This window comes from the organism of the source record quoted next, unplaced genomic scaffold (assembly GCF_019419815.1).
Source record: "Pyrus x bretschneideri cultivar Hongxiangsu unplaced genomic scaffold, Pyrus_bretschneideri_v1 Contig17, whole genome shotgun sequence".
Lineage (NCBI taxonomy): Eukaryota > Viridiplantae > Streptophyta > Magnoliopsida > Rosales > Rosaceae > Pyrus > Pyrus x bretschneideri.
Window position 1 is genome coordinate 2,546,031 of NW_025999468.1, and position 19,868 is coordinate 2,565,898.

The 19,868-nt window shown below is 37.4% G+C and overlaps 1 protein-coding gene across 1 annotated transcript; it reads left to right on the forward strand.

Moving 5' to 3' along the window:
- The first annotated feature begins 10,294 nt into the window (after window positions 1–10,294).
- On the forward strand, window positions 10,295–14,191 carry LOC125475914 (phospho-2-dehydro-3-deoxyheptonate aldolase 1, chloroplastic-like). Its single transcript, XM_048581336.1, has 5 exons — window positions 10,295–10,995; window positions 11,194–11,471; window positions 12,231–12,507; window positions 12,594–12,839; window positions 13,739–14,191. Exons 1-5 carry the CDS (start codon window positions 10,444–10,446, stop codon window positions 14,003–14,005), a joined length of 1,620 nt encoding a protein of 539 aa, XP_048437293.1. The 5' UTR covers window positions 10,295–10,443; the 3' UTR covers window positions 14,006–14,191.
- The last annotated feature ends 5,677 nt before the right edge of the window (window positions 14,192–19,868 follow it).

Here is a 19,868-nt window from a genome sequence, read left to right on the forward strand (position 1 = left end):
TCTTCCACACTCTTCTTCAAGAGTGTGGAAGCAAAGCTACCCAAGGGTATGAGCTTCCCACACTTAAGGAAGAGAGTTTCTCACACCCAAGGGCATGAGCTTCCTACACCTAAGGAAGAGAGCTTCCCACACCCAAAGGCATGAGTTTCCCACACCCAAGGTAAAGAGCCTCCCACATCCAAGGGCATGAGCTTCCCACACCCAAGGAAGAGAGCTTCCCACACCCAAATTCAATAAGCCTTCCACACACTTCTTCAGGAGTGTGGAAGCAAAATCTATTTATGTACTCTTCAAAAAAGCTTCAACTGAAAACTTTAACAAAAAAAAAATTTCAAAAAGCCTGGAAGCAAAATCTATTTATGTGCTTCAAAAAAGCTTCACCTACAAAGTTTTAACATACATGCTTCACCGACAAAACTTCAACCTAAAAGCTTCACCTACAAAATTTCAACCACAAAACTTCACCCACAAAGCTTCAACCACAAAGCTTCACCTACAAAGCTTCAATCACAAAGCTTCGCCTACAAAGCTTCAACCTAAAAGTTTCACCTACAAAGCTTCAACATGAAAGCTTTACCTACAAAAATTCAACTTACAAGCTTCACCTACAAAGCTTCAACCTAAAAGCTTCACCTACAAAGTTCAACAAAAAAGTTTCACCTACAAAGCTTCAACTACTCAAGTATGTATCCAAAGAAAAAAGCTTCAACCATTCAAGAATATCAAGGCACCTCCTTCGGCAACTCTCATCGCCTGGAGACTTGGGGGACTCCCACTATATGCTATTACACTTCAGTACTTAGAAGTTTCGTGATTATTCAGTGACTTGGTTTTTTGCAAGTCCCCAACCGAGAAGCTTTCCTCACTAGGGAACTTAGGGGAGCATTGTTTGTACCATACTTGACCAATGTCGAAACTACCGAGCACCAGTCAACGTCATACTTTTAAGGACCTATTGAGGGGTTCATGCTGAGACACCCTTGCCGAAGCACAAGAGTTTCCCTCCAACCAGGAGGTCAATCACAGCACAACACATGTCAACATCAGAATAAGGCTCATAGAGTCCCACATTGGTCGCGAACAAAAGTTGGAGACTCTCCTCAACTATAAAAGAAGACCATTCTCCTACAATGAGGGGCTAATGTCATTATTGTACTTAAACTAGTCATTAGAACCCACTAATAATAATTATGCTTAAACTTATGTATTTGTGTAAGTTCTTCACTATTAATGAGAACTCCTCTACTCCGTGAACGTAGCCATACTTAGGGCGAACCACGTACATCTTATGTTTGCTTCCCTATCTCTACCTCTTTTCACATCATCATCACTAGGTGACTGGAGCAACCGAGTGAAGGTCACAAACTTGACACTTTACGTTGTTCCAAAATGTTCACCGATTTTGTGCATCAACAAACTCTTCATTTTGATCCTTGAGATTTGAAATCAATAGAAGTGGTCCTAAATTTGTTCACCATCAATCATTTTGGTTCTTCTGTGAAAATTTCTGTTAAATATGGATAAAATAACAAAAATAGCCTTAATTTAATAAAGCATCGCCCAAAATGTTTTGAAAAAATTTAAGGGTATTTTTGTCATTTTATCCTTATTTAATGGAGGTTTTTCACAGAATAACCAAAAAAATTGATGGTTGACAAACTTAGGGATCACTTGTAACAATTTCAAATCTTAGGGACCAAAGTGAGAACTTATGTCAATCTCAAAGACTATTTTGGCTAAAAAGTCTTAATTTTTTCATAGGTCGCAGATTTGTGGTACTATTTTTGTGCACAACTTTTCACACACATTTTTGTGGGTCCATTGGGCAATGTATTTTAACAATCTGAATTGTTTATCTTTTAGAACATCAGTCATAGATCATCCTTGCAAATAATTTGACAAATCCAAACCATTAAGACATTCATTTAAAGTGAGAAAATAAACGAATACAATTCTACAAGAAAACCATGAACCCTTAATCTAAGCCAAAAAATTTTAAACCATAACTAAGAAACTGTTTTTCTCCTTCAACCCTTATGGCTTAAAATTTTAGCCCGAAATTATTAAATAATGATTTTAGCCTTTATTTTTTTAGTAACTTTTTTGAAAATAAAATTTATGTAGATTATCCTAATTATTTTTATGAACATTTTAATCTAAAAATATTTAAATTTCGATAAGTAATTAAAAATCATACAAACATATAGGTATTTATAAAGTTTTAAGTGAAATTTGATTTAATAATTTTTTAAAATTATTTTAGACATTATATTTAATTTTGGCCATCAAATTTTTTTTTTACCATTAAATTTGATCTCATTTGATCAAAGCCATAAGATTATAAGTAAAAAACAAAATAAGTTTGAAATATGACAGTTTGATGGGTCCAGAATAATTTAAGTTAGGCTTAATGACACACCCCGATCGAGATTAGGGCATGCTGGCCGTCATGTGAAAGTGACGTAACCATGTGCACAGTGCGGAAGCTAATAAAATAATGCAAATAGTACGAATAAATAAAAACTAGCATACATAAGGTAATAGAAAAAGTGCTAGCGTAAGTGAGACACAAGTTCAGAGCAATAAGCCTAAAGCAGTCCAAAAGAAAATGACGCAACAACAGTACACCCAAAGGTGGTCCTACGCTGGTGATCGTCTGTTAGATATGCCGGGAAAGCCCTCTGGGAAACCACCAAACGTGCTAGCCAACTAGAACCTGGAGGGGCACAAAACAAAAGTGTGAGTGGGCAAAAACAAAGCTTTTCGAAAACCATTTAATAAATAAGTTCTAACCCCTCGCCGTAAAACCTGTATACTTCCCAGAAAATAGAGTACATATATATATATATATATATATATATATCAAGCTCAAGGATATGCTATACCAAGACCTCAAATAAAATGCAAGTGCTCAGGTAATATCACATCCAAATCACATAAACTGTCAGCCGGAGTCACCTAACGTGACCTGTACGGCTGAATCTAGAGCTCAAATCTCAATCTCACTATCTGGACCTGCACACGAGTCGGAACCACCTAAAGTGGTCTGTACGATAGGCCTGGATGTAATACATATAAACACTCAAGTGCTACGATCACGTGAAGGCTGGGCGAATAATCGCTGGTCACCTACGAGTCGGAACCACCTAAAGTGGTCTGTACGATAGGACTGTGCACCTAACTTGGATCCAAGCTGAGCGTGTGGTGCGGGAAGTGAACATCATGTGAAGGACTGTGCCCTACTCTGGGCGGGAGCACTAACACCGGGGTGCAGGTTATGAGCTCTCTATGTACCTCAAATCACTACTAAACGTAAATATAAATTACCACTCACCTGGCACTTACCTGAGCGTCCACAGCAACAATACATACACACATATATATATAAATGCAACTAATCATGCATAATAACCGACAATATAAAAATGGCATATAACTAATAAACATTTAATTCAATTTCTGGGAAAATATAAGTATATAGGTATATACGGAAAACCAAAAGCCCACTCATTGGTAAGTGGAAGGGTCGTAACCCCCCCCGCCTCGAGTGACCACGCTCGTCCTCGGGATACGTCTCACCTATATGCGAAACAACTATAAAAACGTTAATTTTAAAGCACATAACCAACCTTTAGAAATAACTTCTCATACAATGCTCAAATGGGGTGTATGAATACACCAACGTGATCTACTCAACCTCAGGAACATCCCCATATTTTTAAAATAATTTTTCACCGTCGCACGCGCTCCCACGCGCCGGCCACGCGCAGGCACGTGCCTGCACCCTGATGGCATCAATTGACGCCGTTAGGAATATTCCGTTATTCCTAACGGTAACCGTCAACGGCGTCAGGAATATTCCGTCATATTTGACGGAATATTCTGTCATCTTCTCCGGTGAGCCTCCGGCACCGTCGCCGGCGTCGGAAAACTGGGAATTTTTCAAATCGTCCTATCTTCTTCGTTTTTCAACCAAATTTCACGAAATTGGTACCAAAATGAAGCTTACAACGAGAGGAACACAATCATACCACTTTCAAGTGCTAAAAACCACAAAATCTCACCTGGAAAATCACCCCAACTCCGGCCAACTTCGAAACTCGTGATCCCGACGTCCAAAACCTTCAAACGAACCACCCCGAGCCTCCTAGGGACCTCACCAAGCTTCCTACAAGCTTGAAATTCCCTAAAACGTGAGAAATTACGTGTGCATGAACAGTACCAAAATCGGGCATCATGAGTTTGACGTGAAAACGAAGGTATTCTTACCTGAAATGGGTATGGTTAGACTCCTACAAGCCTCACGAGCATGAATATGGTCTTGGTTTCTCGATCTGTGGAGATTAGAGTGGTTTGGGTGTGTGTCCGTACGTTTCAAGGAGAATGGGAAAGGGATGGGGCTCGGGACAGGGGAGTACAGGGCAAGGGAATGGGTGTGGGTGCAGGTTATGGTGTGTGGCCCAAAACATGCCAACAAGAAACCCAAAAACAACCACAAAACATAAAGAAAACACACTAGGGGCAAAACTGTCTTTTCACGCGTACGTTTTAACATTCCCGGGACGGGCTGTCACACTTAAATCCTGGGAAAAATCTAGTCCAGAGATATATTTTCTCCCCATGACTTATTTTAGCCCAATGGTTGGAAAACTGGTGGGAATCTAGCCCACGTCACTAACACTTGATAGAAAAATATGAAAAAATTAAAAAGGTATGGGGGAAGTAATTCGGGTGTGCGAATATAATCTCCCTTAGAGCTTATATTTAAGTTTTATCTCATGGGTTGGAAATGGTCATATAGTTTCAGATTTAGATGATTTTTGGTACACATGACTTTTGAGAGAAGCCTTAAAATATAGATTGATCAGATCGTTGAAATACATTACGAAAATAGGCTCCACAAAAACGTGTGTCAAAAGTTAATTAGAAAACTGATGACACACATTTGTCCCATATACAGTGTAATGGTTACCTGAAAAATGTGTTTAAAGGATATAAAATATTACATTTTCTTCCTAATGTGTGAAGACATTGTCCAAGTTCCAATCGAGATTCATGACTTCAGATTGTTAGGCATTGAATTTTTTACAGACTTGACCGGAGATTCAATAGTTCAGAATATCGGTCGATGCTGCGTGCGGTTCGTTTAATAATTTGCGCACGTGTAATATAGAACGGCAAATAGCATGGACGAGATTCATGACCGTTGGAAGACTTCCAACATGTACGCCAATCAGATACGCAAGCTGGTGAGATCGACCTCGTGCGATCACCAACACCGCTCTGTCGCGCTGCCACCAAGCTACCTTCCAAACCCAAACCTCAAGAATTCCTGCACGCTTGTAACGAAAGCCATCGGAATATGCCAAGTCATGTGCCAAGTTGATGGACACGTGTCGAGTGTGGAGGGAGGCGTTGTGTAATGGGGTAAGAGAGGCCGGACCGACAGGACTGTAGGATGGAAGTCGAGGAGGGTAGGTGAGTGACTTTGACATTTCTTTATTCTATTTTTTCTTTTTTTAAAGAACGATATTACATTAAAAATGTGGAAAACGGATTAAATCTTACAATGTACTATCAATAATATGATTTAAATTTGTTTTTAACAAAAAAAAATCAAACTTAAAACTTCGGAGGTGGGTGACCTGGACATTTCTTCATTCTATTTTAAACACCTTTTTATTTTATTCCAATCCGAAAAAATAAACATTAATTTTATTTCTATTGGTAAATATTTCCTAAATTAATCTAAATTCTACAGAGCCATATGGTTTTTCCTTGGCTCGGCTCGGCTCAGCTTATTTTAATTTGCCTTTCATTTCTTTTTTAACTTTCAAACCTTTTTTTTTTTTTTTTTTTTTTTACTTGAGGAAATAAAACGTGGTTAGACTTGACCAAGACTCTCACAAAAAATAAAATAAAATTTTCCAATTACTACCATTTTTTATCTTTTTAATAAGCTCTCCCACCCACTTAGTACTACTGCATAATGGTATTCCTCTTTATTTATAAGTGAAATGTCTTAATTTTGATTATTACCAAATGCAAATATGAATCACATTATTGCAAGCCCATTGTGAGTGAGAGGTCTTAAGTTCAATTTTATATTTATAAATTCATTGAATCCAACGGTTAAAATCTAATATGATCAAATCCAACGGTAAAAAAAAAAAAAAAAAAAAAAAAAGGTCTAACAGTTCAAATTTAAATCCCACGATTAAAATATTTATAAAAAAATAAAAAAAATCTTCATGTATTTCATATTCTTTCATAGTGTTCCACAAGTTTCATGGTGTCGGTTCAGTGATTTTTCAATATTTATTAGAATCTAAATATTTTTAGGTTAAAATGTTCATAAAATTAAATTTGGGTAGTCTACATAATTTTTTCCTAAAATAAAGTTACTTTAAGAAAAAAATAATCCTAAATTCTTTCTTTAATAATGTGGGCCAAAATTTTAACCCATAAGCATTGAAACATAAAAACTATTTCTGGATTAAAACCTAAATTGACCATGAGGACCGCACCCTTGGTTTGTAAAGTATACATATGAAACACATTTTTTATAACGTAATACAACATAAACTATACAATTTGCAGTCCATAATTAGCCATGGAACTTTTTTTTTTTTTTTGAGAAGAAATGATAGTGATTTATTCATCAAAAATCAAGAAAGCATACAATCTTGTAGAAAAACCTCTGACAATGAATCTGAAGGTTCCTCAAACTAACAAGAATTGAAATCAGAGGACAAGGCCAACTTGACCATACAGAGCACCGCAACATTTGCAGATCAATGAACATGACAAACCTTAGATTCAACAAAGACTCTCAGACCCTCTCTGATGTCCTCAACCAAAAGATCAGTAGGCGAGGAGCCCTTCTTCAAGTTACCGATGTCTTAAACCATCTACAGGATGTCAGTCTCTAAAACGACATGCTACCAGTGCCTCTGCACAGCCCATAGAATCCCATCCCGAGCAGCCATAAGTTCAACCATTATGGGGTTAGTCGCGTGTGGTAATTTTCAGACAAAATCTCCAGCATAGCTACCAGCTTCGTCACAAAAACTACACCAATGCCCACCAAATTCACAGCAAAACAAAAAAACCCATCAACGTTTAATTTTACCCATCCAGAAGGGGAGGACACCAACGGGATGGTGAGGGCAAAGGTTTGGGAGAGAGAACAGGTTGGGCTTTGAGGAAATCAAGCGAAAAAAGATTGGCCATATAGCCAACCAAAGCAGGGTTCTCAAGTTTATTATCCCATAGTAGCATGTTTCTAGCCTGCCAAATTGAGTGAATGAGCACCAAAAACAGATTGTGTTGATCTGCAGAAAGTGAGGCCATGCAATGATAGAACCATTCACAAAACTAGGTTGAGACGCCAGGAGGGACAACAAGGTTCAAGTTGGCAACGAGGTCGACAGTGTGGGTGAAAGGACAAGAATTAAACACATGTAGCACCGACTCCGGAGATGAACTACAGAAAATACAGGTGTTGTCCACCGCCAGCGCTGAACGGATAGGTAGTACATTATGGCAAGCTCTCCAAATGCACATCTTGATTTTACCCAGGAACCTTAGCTTTCCATATGGAATTCCACATCAGACCAGCTGGAATACTTGCAAATAGTGTAGATAGTGAATCCCGCATATAATAGGCAACTTTGTAGGCACTCTTATTCGAAAAAAACACCTTTGGAATCATAGTGCCACATTAATATATTCAGGAGAAGCCTTCCGCTTAACGGAATAGAGAGAATTAAAGCCGCATCACCTGGAGGAAATAAAGCATTGATCAAATCTGCCTTCCACGAGGATGTTTCTTTATCAATCAGATCCGAGACCCACTCAATAGCACATCCGTCAGGGCGGGACCAGAGAGGTCGAAACAAGTGGAACCGCGGAAGCCATTGGTCCTGCCAAATGCAAATGGAGCATCCATTGGTCCATAATTAGCCATGGAACAAAATCTTAAGGAAAAATTAGGTTTTCATTGCTCTTTTTGCTACTCCATTGATTAAAACCTTATCCCTTTTTAATTTTTGATCAAGGTCCTTAGGTTTTAATTATGACATCCCACATCGCCCAGGGGAGTGATCTTTAAATGTATATTCACATCCCTACCTAGCACGAGGCCTTTTGGGAGCTCACTGGCTTCGGATTCCATGGGAACTCCGAAGTTAAGCGAGTAGCGTGAGAGAGCATTCCCAGGATGGGTGACCCATCGGGAAGTTCTCGTGTGAGTTCCCAAAAACAAAACCGTGAGGGCGTGGTCGGGGCCCAAAGCGGACAATATCGTGCTACGGTGGTGGAGCAGGCCCGGGAAGTGGTCCGCCCCGGGCCGGGATGTGACAATTTGGTATCAGAGCCTAACCCTGGCCGTGTGTGTGCCGACGAGGACGTCGGGCCCCTAAGGGGGGTGGATTGTGACATCCCACATCGCCCAAGGGAGTGATCCTTAAATGTATATTCACATCCCTACCTAGCACGAGGCATTTTGGGAGCTCACTGGCTTTGGATTCCATGGGAACTCCGAAGTTAAGCGAGTAGCACGCGAGAGCATTCCTAAGATGGGTGACCTATCGGGAAGTTCTCGTGTGAGTTCCCAAAAACAAAACCGTGAGGGCGTGGTCGGGGCCCAAAGCGGACAATATCGTGCTACGGTGGTGGAGCGGGCCCGGGAAGTGGTCCGCCCCGGGCCGGGATGTGACATTAATAGATGTCATTAATTATTTCAATAACAAAATATTTTTTATTTCTAAATATATTCATTTATTGTTAGAAATGTTACATATGGTATATTTATATTTATGGCTAAATTTTTAATCATATATATATATATATATATATATATATATATATATATTAGTTTGTACCCATTTTTAATTTGCAACTCTTTTTAATTTGTACCAATTTTAACTTAGTTTTAATTTGTACCCATATATTTTTTTTTTCTGCCCATATTTTTTAACTTATTTGTACCCATTTTTAATTTTACTAAATGTACCCATGCTAATTATATGTATTTATTTTATGTTTTAAAATATATCAATAGTTATTTTTTAAAATATGTTAATAATTATGTGGGTACATTTTTTTTTTCTATAATTTTGTGAAGAACAATATTACTCTATTATTGATTTTTAATTATTTATTATATTTTAAAAATATTATTTGAATTTGTTTAAATTTCATAATTTGTGGGACATTAAATGCATAAATGTATAAGTTAAATTTCTTAAATGATGCTAAGGACGTCAATCAAAATATTTAAAAAATAAGTTTTTAGTTTAACAATTAGGCTGATTAAAGATCGGAACCAAAATGACCCAAATCTTAATTAGCCATATATCACAATTTTAATTCATTTATCAGTTGAATAATGTAATTCATCTTTAGAGATAAAGTCTTCGATGGAATACCTCAAACAAATTGAGGTAATAGCTTTTTACATTCATTATTTCAAATGATAAACTGATTTATTAATGCTCAAATGCGAATAAAAATGTCAACATCAACAACTGAAATGTTAAAGAGCTAAATCGCTAGTGATATTCCTCTTCTAAAAAGTAACTTACCAATTTAGGTGACATTTTTTTATAAAATCCCCTCAATTTTTTTCGAAAATATTTCAAACAGGTTGAGGTAAGTGTAAGTATTCACCTATAGATTCGAATTTAAGAACATTTCGATTGAGAGAGCTTTGTTCCATGCTCACTTTTGTAATTATTAAGAGCTACCCATGTGGTTCTTTTTTGGTGCACATTTTCCACACACAAAAACAAATAATAATACAGATTAATGAATGAATGTTTAAAAATCTAATTCAGCTCGGCTTCCAAAACCCAAAACATGCACCTTACCTACTCTCTTTTTTTCTGTCGAATCGTAAAAGAATATAAGGGAATATTCTTGTTTCTCTTTTTAAGAGGAAGAAATATTCTTGTTTCTCTATTTATCATGCTTGAATAAATTTAAATAAATTTTAAAATATGATGAGTGAAAATACACCAAAAATTTGAAGGAAAAAAACTTTTTTTTTTTTATAAACAATATTATCTATATTAAGAGGAAGGAGAATTGGTTTAGTCTCATAATAAATTAGCAAAAACAAAAAAAAAAAAAAAACCAAAACCACCTACTACTCACTGTGCAAAAGTATATTGACTTTTACCCAAAATTGTTGAAACGCTTGATTCCAAAAATACCCTTCCAACAACCCGCAAAACCCCGGAACAACCCACACTCATCCCCTCAACTGCCCAACACCGCATCTCTCTGTAAAGACACCCTGTTTTCTTATAAAAGCCCTCCCAATCTCCTTTTCCTTCCTCAGGTAGCCTCTGAGATTTCTCTCTCCAATCTCATTGTACCTTCACACCCTATAGAAAAAGTAAAAAAAAAAAGAAAAAATCTTCAGAAAATCTAACAAAAATGTCGCTCACAAGCAGCAGCGCTCTGATTCCCACCAAATCCGGCTTCGTTCAAGGTCAGTCTCTCTTACCCTCTTCCAGAACTCACCAACCCTCTCTGCCCATCAAGTCCGTCTGGCCAATCGTCGCCGTCCACGCCGCCGAGCCAGCCAAGAACCCAGTTGTCTCCGATAAGCCGCCGAAGCAGCAGGCTGCTCAGACGGCGTCTTCTTCTTCTTTGGTGACGAAGCACAATGCAGTTCCGGCGAAATGGAGCTTGGAGACATGGAAATCTAAGAAGGCGCTGCAATTGCCGGAGTACCCGAATCAGGAAGATCTCCAGTCGGTGCTTCGGACCCTCGATTCGTTCCCGCCTATTGTGTTCGCTGGTGAGGCGAGGAACCTGGAGGAGCTTATCGGGGAGGCCGCCATGGGAAACGCGTTTGTTCTTCAAGGTGGGGACTGTGCTGAGAGCTTCAAGGAGTTCAATGCCAACAACATTCGTGACACCTTCAGAATTCTCCTCCAAATGGGCGTCGTTTTGATGTTCGGAGGCCAAATGCCCGTCGTCAAGGTAACACTTTTTCCCAATTATACGAAATTTTCCGGGTTCTATGTTATTTCAATGAAAGTTCAGTAATTTGTGAGCAAGTTTGGGGATTGAACTGAATTGTGAATCTGGGTCCATTGTTTTTGCTTGAAATTTCAGTAATTTGTGTGTAATTGTGGGAATTGAAATGGATTGTGAAACTGGGTGTGGTTGTTTACATAGGTGGGAAGAATGGCGGGTCAGTTTGCGAAACCCAGATCGGATTCTTTTGAGGAGAAGAACGGTGTGAAGCTGCCTAGTTACAGAGGGGATAATGTGAATGGAGACGCCTTCGATTTACAGTCGAGGACTCCAGACCCCCAGAGACTGATTAGAGCCTATTGTCAATCTGCTGCTACTCTCAACCTTCTCAGGGCTTTCGCTACTGGAGGTTATGCAGCTATGCAGAGGGTCACACAGTGGAACTTGGATTTCACGGAGCACAGCGAGCAAGGTGATAGGTATGTTTCTTCAGTTTTACTGTGTTAGAACTTAGATTAGTGATAAATTAAATAGAATCATGTGGCATGGACAAGTGAAAGACTTAATTACTTAAAAAAGTAAACTAATTTCATTAGATTTTGGTGTTTTTGGGTGTCGGTGATCACGAGTTAGTGAGTTTATGCCTATGCCCTCAGTCATTATCATTGCCTTGCCTATTTGTTTGTTCTTTCATCGAGTATATTCGTCATTTATGTGTTAAAAGACTTTTTAACCTTTTGTATCTTTTTGTGCTATGTTCTGTACCTCAAAGATATGCAGATGTAAATTGCGGAATCTAGTGTTCTTTTCGCCAATTAATTTCGGGACCGCATGAGTAACCTTTAGTGCGTGTGTGGATAGCGATGGTTACATAATATCACATTGTCTGGTGGTGTTTGATGTGTTTTTCCTAATAATCCAAATTACCTGCTTTTCTAGTCTCTAATGAATAACAAGTTGTTTTCTAAAACACAATTGTTGGAATCATATTAATATGATGATAAGTGTACCAAGTTCTAAATCTTGATTTGGTTAGGTTTGGTATTCTACATGTTTATTAGTAATCTTGTCATGGCGGTGCCCGGAACTAGTATGTCACCTAATGACTCGTACCAAATTTTTATCCAATAATAGCATATTGATATGACTTGAAGTGTACCAAACTTCCAATTTTTATTTGGTTAGCTTTGGTAATAGTTCTACCTAATAACATGTGTTATCCTGATTTGGCATGTCAGATATCGGGAGCTAGCTTCCAGGGTTGATGAGGCCCTAGGATTCATGACCGCTGCCGGGCTCACAATCGATCACCCCATCATGACAACAACTGAGTTCTGGACATCTCATGAGTGCTTGCTCTTGCCTTACGAGCAGTCTCTTACTAGGTTGGATTCAACTTCCGGCCTTTACTATGATTGCTCGGCCCATATGCTTTGGGTTGGTGAGCGTACCAGGCAACTGGATGGTGCTCATGTTGAGTTCCTTAGAGGTGTTGCCAATCCCCTTGGAATCAAGGTAATTCATCTCCCGTATGATGTATATGTCCTGTTCAATCTAATTACAATGGAGGAGATCAATATGGGATCACTTTTGTGATGCAGGTCAGCGATAAGATGGATCCAAATGAGCTTGTTAAGCTCATTGAGATTTTGAATCCTCAGAACAAAGCTGGGAGGATAACAGTGATCACAAGAATGGGAGCTGAGAACATGAGGGTGAAACTTCCTCATCTTATTAGGGCAGTCCGCAGGGCTGGACAGATTGTCACATGGGTCAGTGACCCAATGCATGGAAACACCATTAAGGCTCCCTGCGGCCTCAAAACACGTCCTTTCGATGCCATAAGGGTATGATTCTTATCTTTTAGCGTTTTTCTTTATTCAACTGTTAGGTTTATTGCTCACTTGGTGTAGATTAGTCATGTGGTAATTAATAAACATGTTGGTTCAGAGCACCTAATTAGTAAATAATAAATGTTTTTGTTGAAAGCTTATAGCAGCCATGAGAACAAAAATAAATTTGATTTGGCTTGCACATTGCTTCCGTACGCATTTGTTGATTTTGTCTAATTAAGTCCTCGTAGTCATGGCACTTTGCCTATTTTATTTCAGCTAAGCTTTCATGAATCATGACAACCCGCTGAGTGACTATTTGTCACAATTTTCTATTGTCTTCTTTGTCGTCCACCAACATTTGCATTCAATAGAAGGCCAAATTCCTCAACATTATAATCCATATTGTTGAAAATTTCTTTAAGTTTGTTGGGGTGGGGGCAGCCAGCTCAAGTGTCCCACTTGGTGGCCATTCTGTAACTTCAAAGATAGACGTCTTAATGATCATCTCCTAGCAAATTGACTCGTCTGATGGCGCAATGTGTAGGTGTAGTAGGTGGGAATAGAATGTCTTGTAAGGGGTGTTTGGTATAACAGTCGATGGAAGCATTAGAAAAGCATATTCGAGCTTCGGGTTTTTATTCTTTTTATTTTTGTTGGCGGGGTTGGAGGAGAAGAGAAAATGGGGGAAAATATTGGCAAGAAGTTTTAAAATGACAATTCTGGTAGGTAAGGAATTGTTTTCAAAATCGGCTAGCAGCCCGTTTTGCGTCACAAAGCACTAATTGTCTTAGCGGGAATTGGTGGGAGATTGTATTCGTGTATATCTATCTATTTAATTTTGTGAATTAGAAATATCTGATAACAAGGATGGTTCAGCTGTACTTAAACTTTATTATTTGCTATTTGTTCAGGCGGAGGTGAGAGCGTTCTTTGATGTGCACGAGCAAGAAGGAAGCCACCCAGGTGGTGTTCATCTAGAGATGACAGGCCAGAATGTGACAGAATGCATTGGAGGTTCACGCACTGTGACATTCGACGACCTTAGCTCACGCTACCACACTCACTGCGACCCAAGGCTCAACGCCTCACAATCTCTTGAGCTCGCCTTTATCATTGCCGAGCGCCTCAGGAAAAGAAGGATCAAGTCACAGAACCCGGTTGCCGCTTTAGGTCTGTAGAATGGTCTCAAGGGTTGAGAACCCTGGAAGTTATTTTATTCATCTTTTCCAAACTGCAGTGTGCTAATACGTCACTGGTGTTTAGAGATAATATATGTTGTGTGTTGTACGTACTGGAAGTGATGGTCTGAGACTTTGAACTTTGAAGCGAAGGAAAAATAAATTAAATAATGCGTATGATTTTGACTTTGCCATGTGTGATGCATACATTTCATATGCCCTTCTCCGAATATATATATATATATATATATATATATAATTATTAGCACTACAAAAATTTCATTTCATATTTCAAACTTTCTATATTAAAAAAGAAAAATACGCTTGTGAGGAGTGTAGAATGAAATTGAAGTGCCAATAACAATACCCTATATATATATATATATATATATATATATGTATGTATGTATAGAGGTGGACAAGTTGAATTGCAAAGAAGACCGCAATGCCATGTGTGATGCATACATTTCATATGCCCCTCTTTGAATATATTTAGAAAATTGTTATTAATATTTCAAAAATTTCATTTCACACTTTAAACTTTTTATATTAAAAAAGATAAATACACTTATTAGGAGTGTAAAATGAGATTTTTGAAATGTCAATAATAATTCCTTATATATATATATCGAGATGGACAAGATGAATTGCGAAGAAGACCGCAAAGTTTATATACATATCGAGGTGGACAAGTTGAATTGCGAAGAAGACCGCAAAGTTTATGAACCTTGGTTGTGGTAGGTGAAAGGCTTCAAATTCAGCTTCGTAGCCTACATCTTGGCTTCAAATTCAGCTGTGGAGGACTTACGTGTAACTAGCTCGCCGCCACCGTCATGTTCTGGTCATTCTTTAAGACTTATTTAAATACATTTGATGTCATGTAAGGTTGATTGGTACTTTGTCAAATTGACGGTTGTTGTGAGAACAAGGAGATGGATTGTTTGCCCTCTCCTTCCCGTACTCTCTTTATACTCTCATCTTTTGTGCGATCACGGTTAAACCACGTCAATATTTATTTTTTATCATATGATTTTTATAAAAAAAATTATAAAATATTGACGTGGCTTAACCGTGACTGCACAAAATAAGAGGGCATGGGAAGGGTATGGGATGGGAAGGGCAGACAATCCATCTCAGTGAGAACAAGGCTAAGTTTCCTGTTACAAGGATCAATTCCCAAATAATGCTAGAATTATCAAATTTGCAAACTAAATGATGTGTTATTAGTCAGAAATAGGCATGTTGATTGACGCTTAATTAATAATTCAATCATCAATAATCACATCATTTGATTTACATAATTTAGTCTCCTTAGCATTACCCATTTCCTATTCCCCATGTTCTCACTATCTAAATCTTCACTACATCGTTAGTGTTTATTATGTAGTCATTATATAATTGTTGTGCTATCATTATGTCATGTCGTCGTTAATGAAAATGATTATGTAAGGGTAGTGCTACCAACACACTCATTTTTACTTCTCTTAAATTTCTTTTATCGGATCGAATGAATTGAAGAAGATCAATTGCCGAAAACTAACAAAGGTGTGGGAGGTAAAAGTGGGTATATAACTAGCACTTTCCTTTATGTAAATCAAATGTCAAAATACGTTTACTGTAGCTATTTTTCCTAAGATTTATCGTGTGACAAGTCAGGAAAAATGTTTTTAAAAAGTGGCTAAAATGATTAGAAATCAAAATCAATTGTTGAACTAATTAAAATCAAATATCGACACGAGTCCAAGTTGTAAATATCATACCGAGGATATGCTAAAAGGTCATTGTAGCCTCCCCAAATTTTCACGAGGACGTCATTTTCTTGTAGGTGTTATTGATCTCAAATATCGACACGAGTCCAAGTTGTAAATATCATACCGAGGATATGCTAAAAGATCATTGTAGCCAATTCCCCAAATTTTCACGAGGACGTCATTTTCTTGTAGGTGTTATTGATCTTTCTAAGTTATTGTGTTTAAACATTTTCTTTTTTCGAAAAAAAAAATTGTTATAATATTATAATCATCATTGATCGGTTTGCCAGCTCAAATTTCTTCGGGTGCATCGGTGTATCCTACTTGTGGAGAGATTTTTCAGTCTAGAACATTACATTATATAGCATTATATAAGTAGAGATAAATTTTCAAGATAAACTTTATTCCATTTATAAAATAACATGTGGTATATAATTCTGTATTCCAAGCATACTAAAGAAGAAACATTGAAAATGAGGAAAATTTTATTGAAAGGAATAGAGAGTTGTAGAGAGATGGTAAACAAAGAAGAGAATTTTTCATTTTTCTTTTTTGCTTTGGTCCTTGGATGTCATTTTACAAGAGGGTAAAATTGGTGTCGGAATTTTTATTAAAAACTGGATTTGGAAGTGTTTATTAGCACTCATTTTTAATTGTTAATGGTTAACCATGGTTATCTTATGGGTGGTCAGTGGTGGGTTGTATACACCAAAGTTTAAGCCCGACACACCAGTTTGACTTTTGAGCCCTTTTAATTGAAATCCAAGTGGCTTTGGGCCGGATTTGGTAAGTTTTGTTCTTCTTGATTGGGGAGGGTCCATGGAAGAAAAAGAACTTCTAATGAGATTGGGCTGCCATTACGTTTAGTTGCAATCCTCAAATCAATATGGGTAACTCAAAAATGGTGTTTCTCTCCCGCACATGATTTTTTACAAGTGGGAATTTGAGATTTCCAAATGAGAGTTCTCTATTTTGATTAGAAGTGTTTTTCAGAAAGATTAGATCAGAAACAACATTTTCAATTTCGTTCCAAAATTTAGCAATAGGATCAAAGTGGATCACAATTATTAAATTCGGAAATTTTGGAATCAGGATAATCTCATAAATTTTTTTGTATCAAAATAAGTTCGGAAGACTTTGAAAAAATAAAAATCGAATATTCAGAATTTTAGAATATCTAATACATTTCAATTTCCATTCCAAGGTTTTTGAAAATATTCAGATTCAAAATTTTCGGGTTTCGAGTAAAAAAATTTACAATTAAAATAAAAAACAACATTGCAACTTGCACCTCTAATTCCAATCCAATTATCTATACTAAACGAACAAACGTTTTTTCCCTTCCCATTTTTCGAGAGGTTTAAAAAATAAATGAGGCTACTTAGTACTACGGTCTAGTGGTATTTCTATTCACTTGTAAGTGAGAGGTTTTAAATTCAATTCTCACCAAAGATGAATTTGAAGCACATTACTGCTAGCTCATTGTGAGGCTAAGCTCACCCTCTCCCTTACTGTAAAACATATCGTTTGTTCAAAAAAAATAATGATAAATAAGAGATGAGGCAAATTTCGCAAACTCTACAGGAGTTTGGGGGTAGTGAGCAAAAATTTTGGTGCAATAAGAGAAATTTAGGAAAACGTTAGGAATATCACATATTTGAATTAGCAAAAATTACACAGAGTATACTTTTAATACTTAATTTTATATTGAGATAACACTTTTTAAATATTTCAAGGGGAGACAAAAAATAATAAATACGAAAGATGACATCATTTGTTTTTTTTTTTTCCTGTAGAGTTTAACTTACGAAAATACCCTTTATTTTTTGTATCTTTTCACACTTATCTCTCCAGCATTGAAGTTGTTTGTGCCACCTAGGCGCCTTATTTCTCGGGGTTCAAACTTCAAAGAGATGATGTAGTATGTGGAGGTTGGGCATCCACACCTTTTTGCCACAAGCTAAAACAATTATAGTTACACTTGGGAATGAGACTTTAGAAAACCTAATTCAAATTTATTTGTTTCATCAAGTACATCAAATATGCCCTCAAACTTTTTAAAATGATAAAAAAAAAAAGTTAATCCAAGTGAACAAAAGACCAAATTACAAAACAAGTGTCAATCTTATATCATTATAAATTTGGACATCGTTCAATCAACTCGCAAAGGACTGAATACATGATGGAGCCTACATGTGACATCCCACATCGCCCAGGGAAGTGATCCTTATATGTATATTCTCATCTCTACCTGGCACGAGGCCTTATGGGAGCTCACTGGCTTCGGGTTCCATCAGAACTCCGAAGTTAAGCGAGTAGCGCGCGAGAGCAATCCGATGATGGGTGGCCCACTGGGAAGTTCTCGTGTGAGTTCCCAGAAACAAAACCGTGAGAGCGTGGTCGGGGCCCAAAGCAGACAATATCGTGTTACAGAGGTGGAGCAGGCCCAGGATGTGGTGGACCCCAGGCCGGGATGTGACAATTTGGTATCAGAGCCTAACCCTGGCCGTGGTGTGTGGACGAGGACGTCGAGCCCCTAAGGGGGGTGGATTGTGACATTCCACATCGCCCAGGGGTGTGATCCTTATATATATATATATATATATATATATATATATATATATTCCCATCTCTACCTAGCACGAGGCCTTTTGGGAGCTCACTGGCTTCGGGTTCCACCGGAACTCCGAAGTTAAGCGAGTAGCGCGCGAGAGCAATCCAATGATGGGTGACCCACTGGGAAGTTCTCGTGTGAGTTCCCAGAAACAAAACCGTGAGGGCATGGTTGGGGCCCAAAGCGGACAATATCATGCTACGGTGGTGGAGCGGGCCCGGCATGTGGTGGACCCCCGGCGGGGATGTGACACTACACAAGAGAAATTAAATTAATACATAGTGATTAATTTAATTTGAAGGAGAATGTTACTGAACTTTGAAATTAATTTGATTGATAAAAAAGTAAATTCTTTGGAACTTACAAGCACCGAGTAAATATCAATCTAACCCAACCCAACACAAACTAGGCTTCCCCATTTACTAATTCTTCTAAAACTATATAAACTTATTCTATTAAAAAATATATAAAACTGATTCAATTTCGTGCTCCACGATGCTCTTGATTCTTCCGTACCCCTCACCTCCCTCACATGAGTAAGAAAGTTGCATATTTTTATAATAAAAAAAAAGTATTAAAGTCAATTAAGTTGCATAAATTTTTTTTAAAAGTAAAAAAAGTATACAAAATTGATTTTACATGTATTTGAAATTGATTCTGCAAAAATGATCAAAGACAGTTTGAACCGATTATGCAAAAATGGTAGAGAACGGGCTAAATTGATTCTGCAAAAATGGTCAAAGACGGGTTGAACGAATCCGGCAAAAATGGTTAATGACGGGTTGAACTAATTCTACAAAAATGGTCGAAGACGGATTGAACTGATTTTGCAAATAGTCGAGGAATTGATTATGCAAGAAAGACGAGTTGAACTGATTCTAAAACAATGATCGAGGACAGGTTGAACTGATTCTGCAAATGGTCGAGGATGAGTTGAACTGATTCTGCAAAAATGGTCAAAGACGGGTTGAACTGATTTTGCAAAAATGGACGAGGACGGATTGAACTGATTCTGCAAAAATGGTCGATGATGGGTTGAACTGATTCTGTAAAAATAGTCGAAGACAGGCTGAACTGATTCTACAAAAATTGTCAAAAACGGGTTGAACTGATTCTGCAAAAAATGATCCTGGACTGATTTAACTGATTATAGTAATAAATGATACAATACATATGGTTTCAAAACTTGTTCTGCATCAATAGTCGATGATTGGATGAGCTTATGACATATATTAATTTTGTTAGAGTTGTGAGAGCTAAGTTCTATTAAAAGCCTAAAATATTAGGGGTATGATTGGTATTTTAAAATATTTTTTTCATGTTTTTGGGTTAGGTTTTAATTATTTTTATATTTTTGTCTATGCTTGACATGTTTAAAAAATAATAAAATTCCTTGAAATATATTAAAAACTATTGTCACTATATATAAAAGCTTCCTTTGAATTCCATTAGTGTATCATTTGAAATATTTTTTAATGAAACAAGAAAATTCCGATTC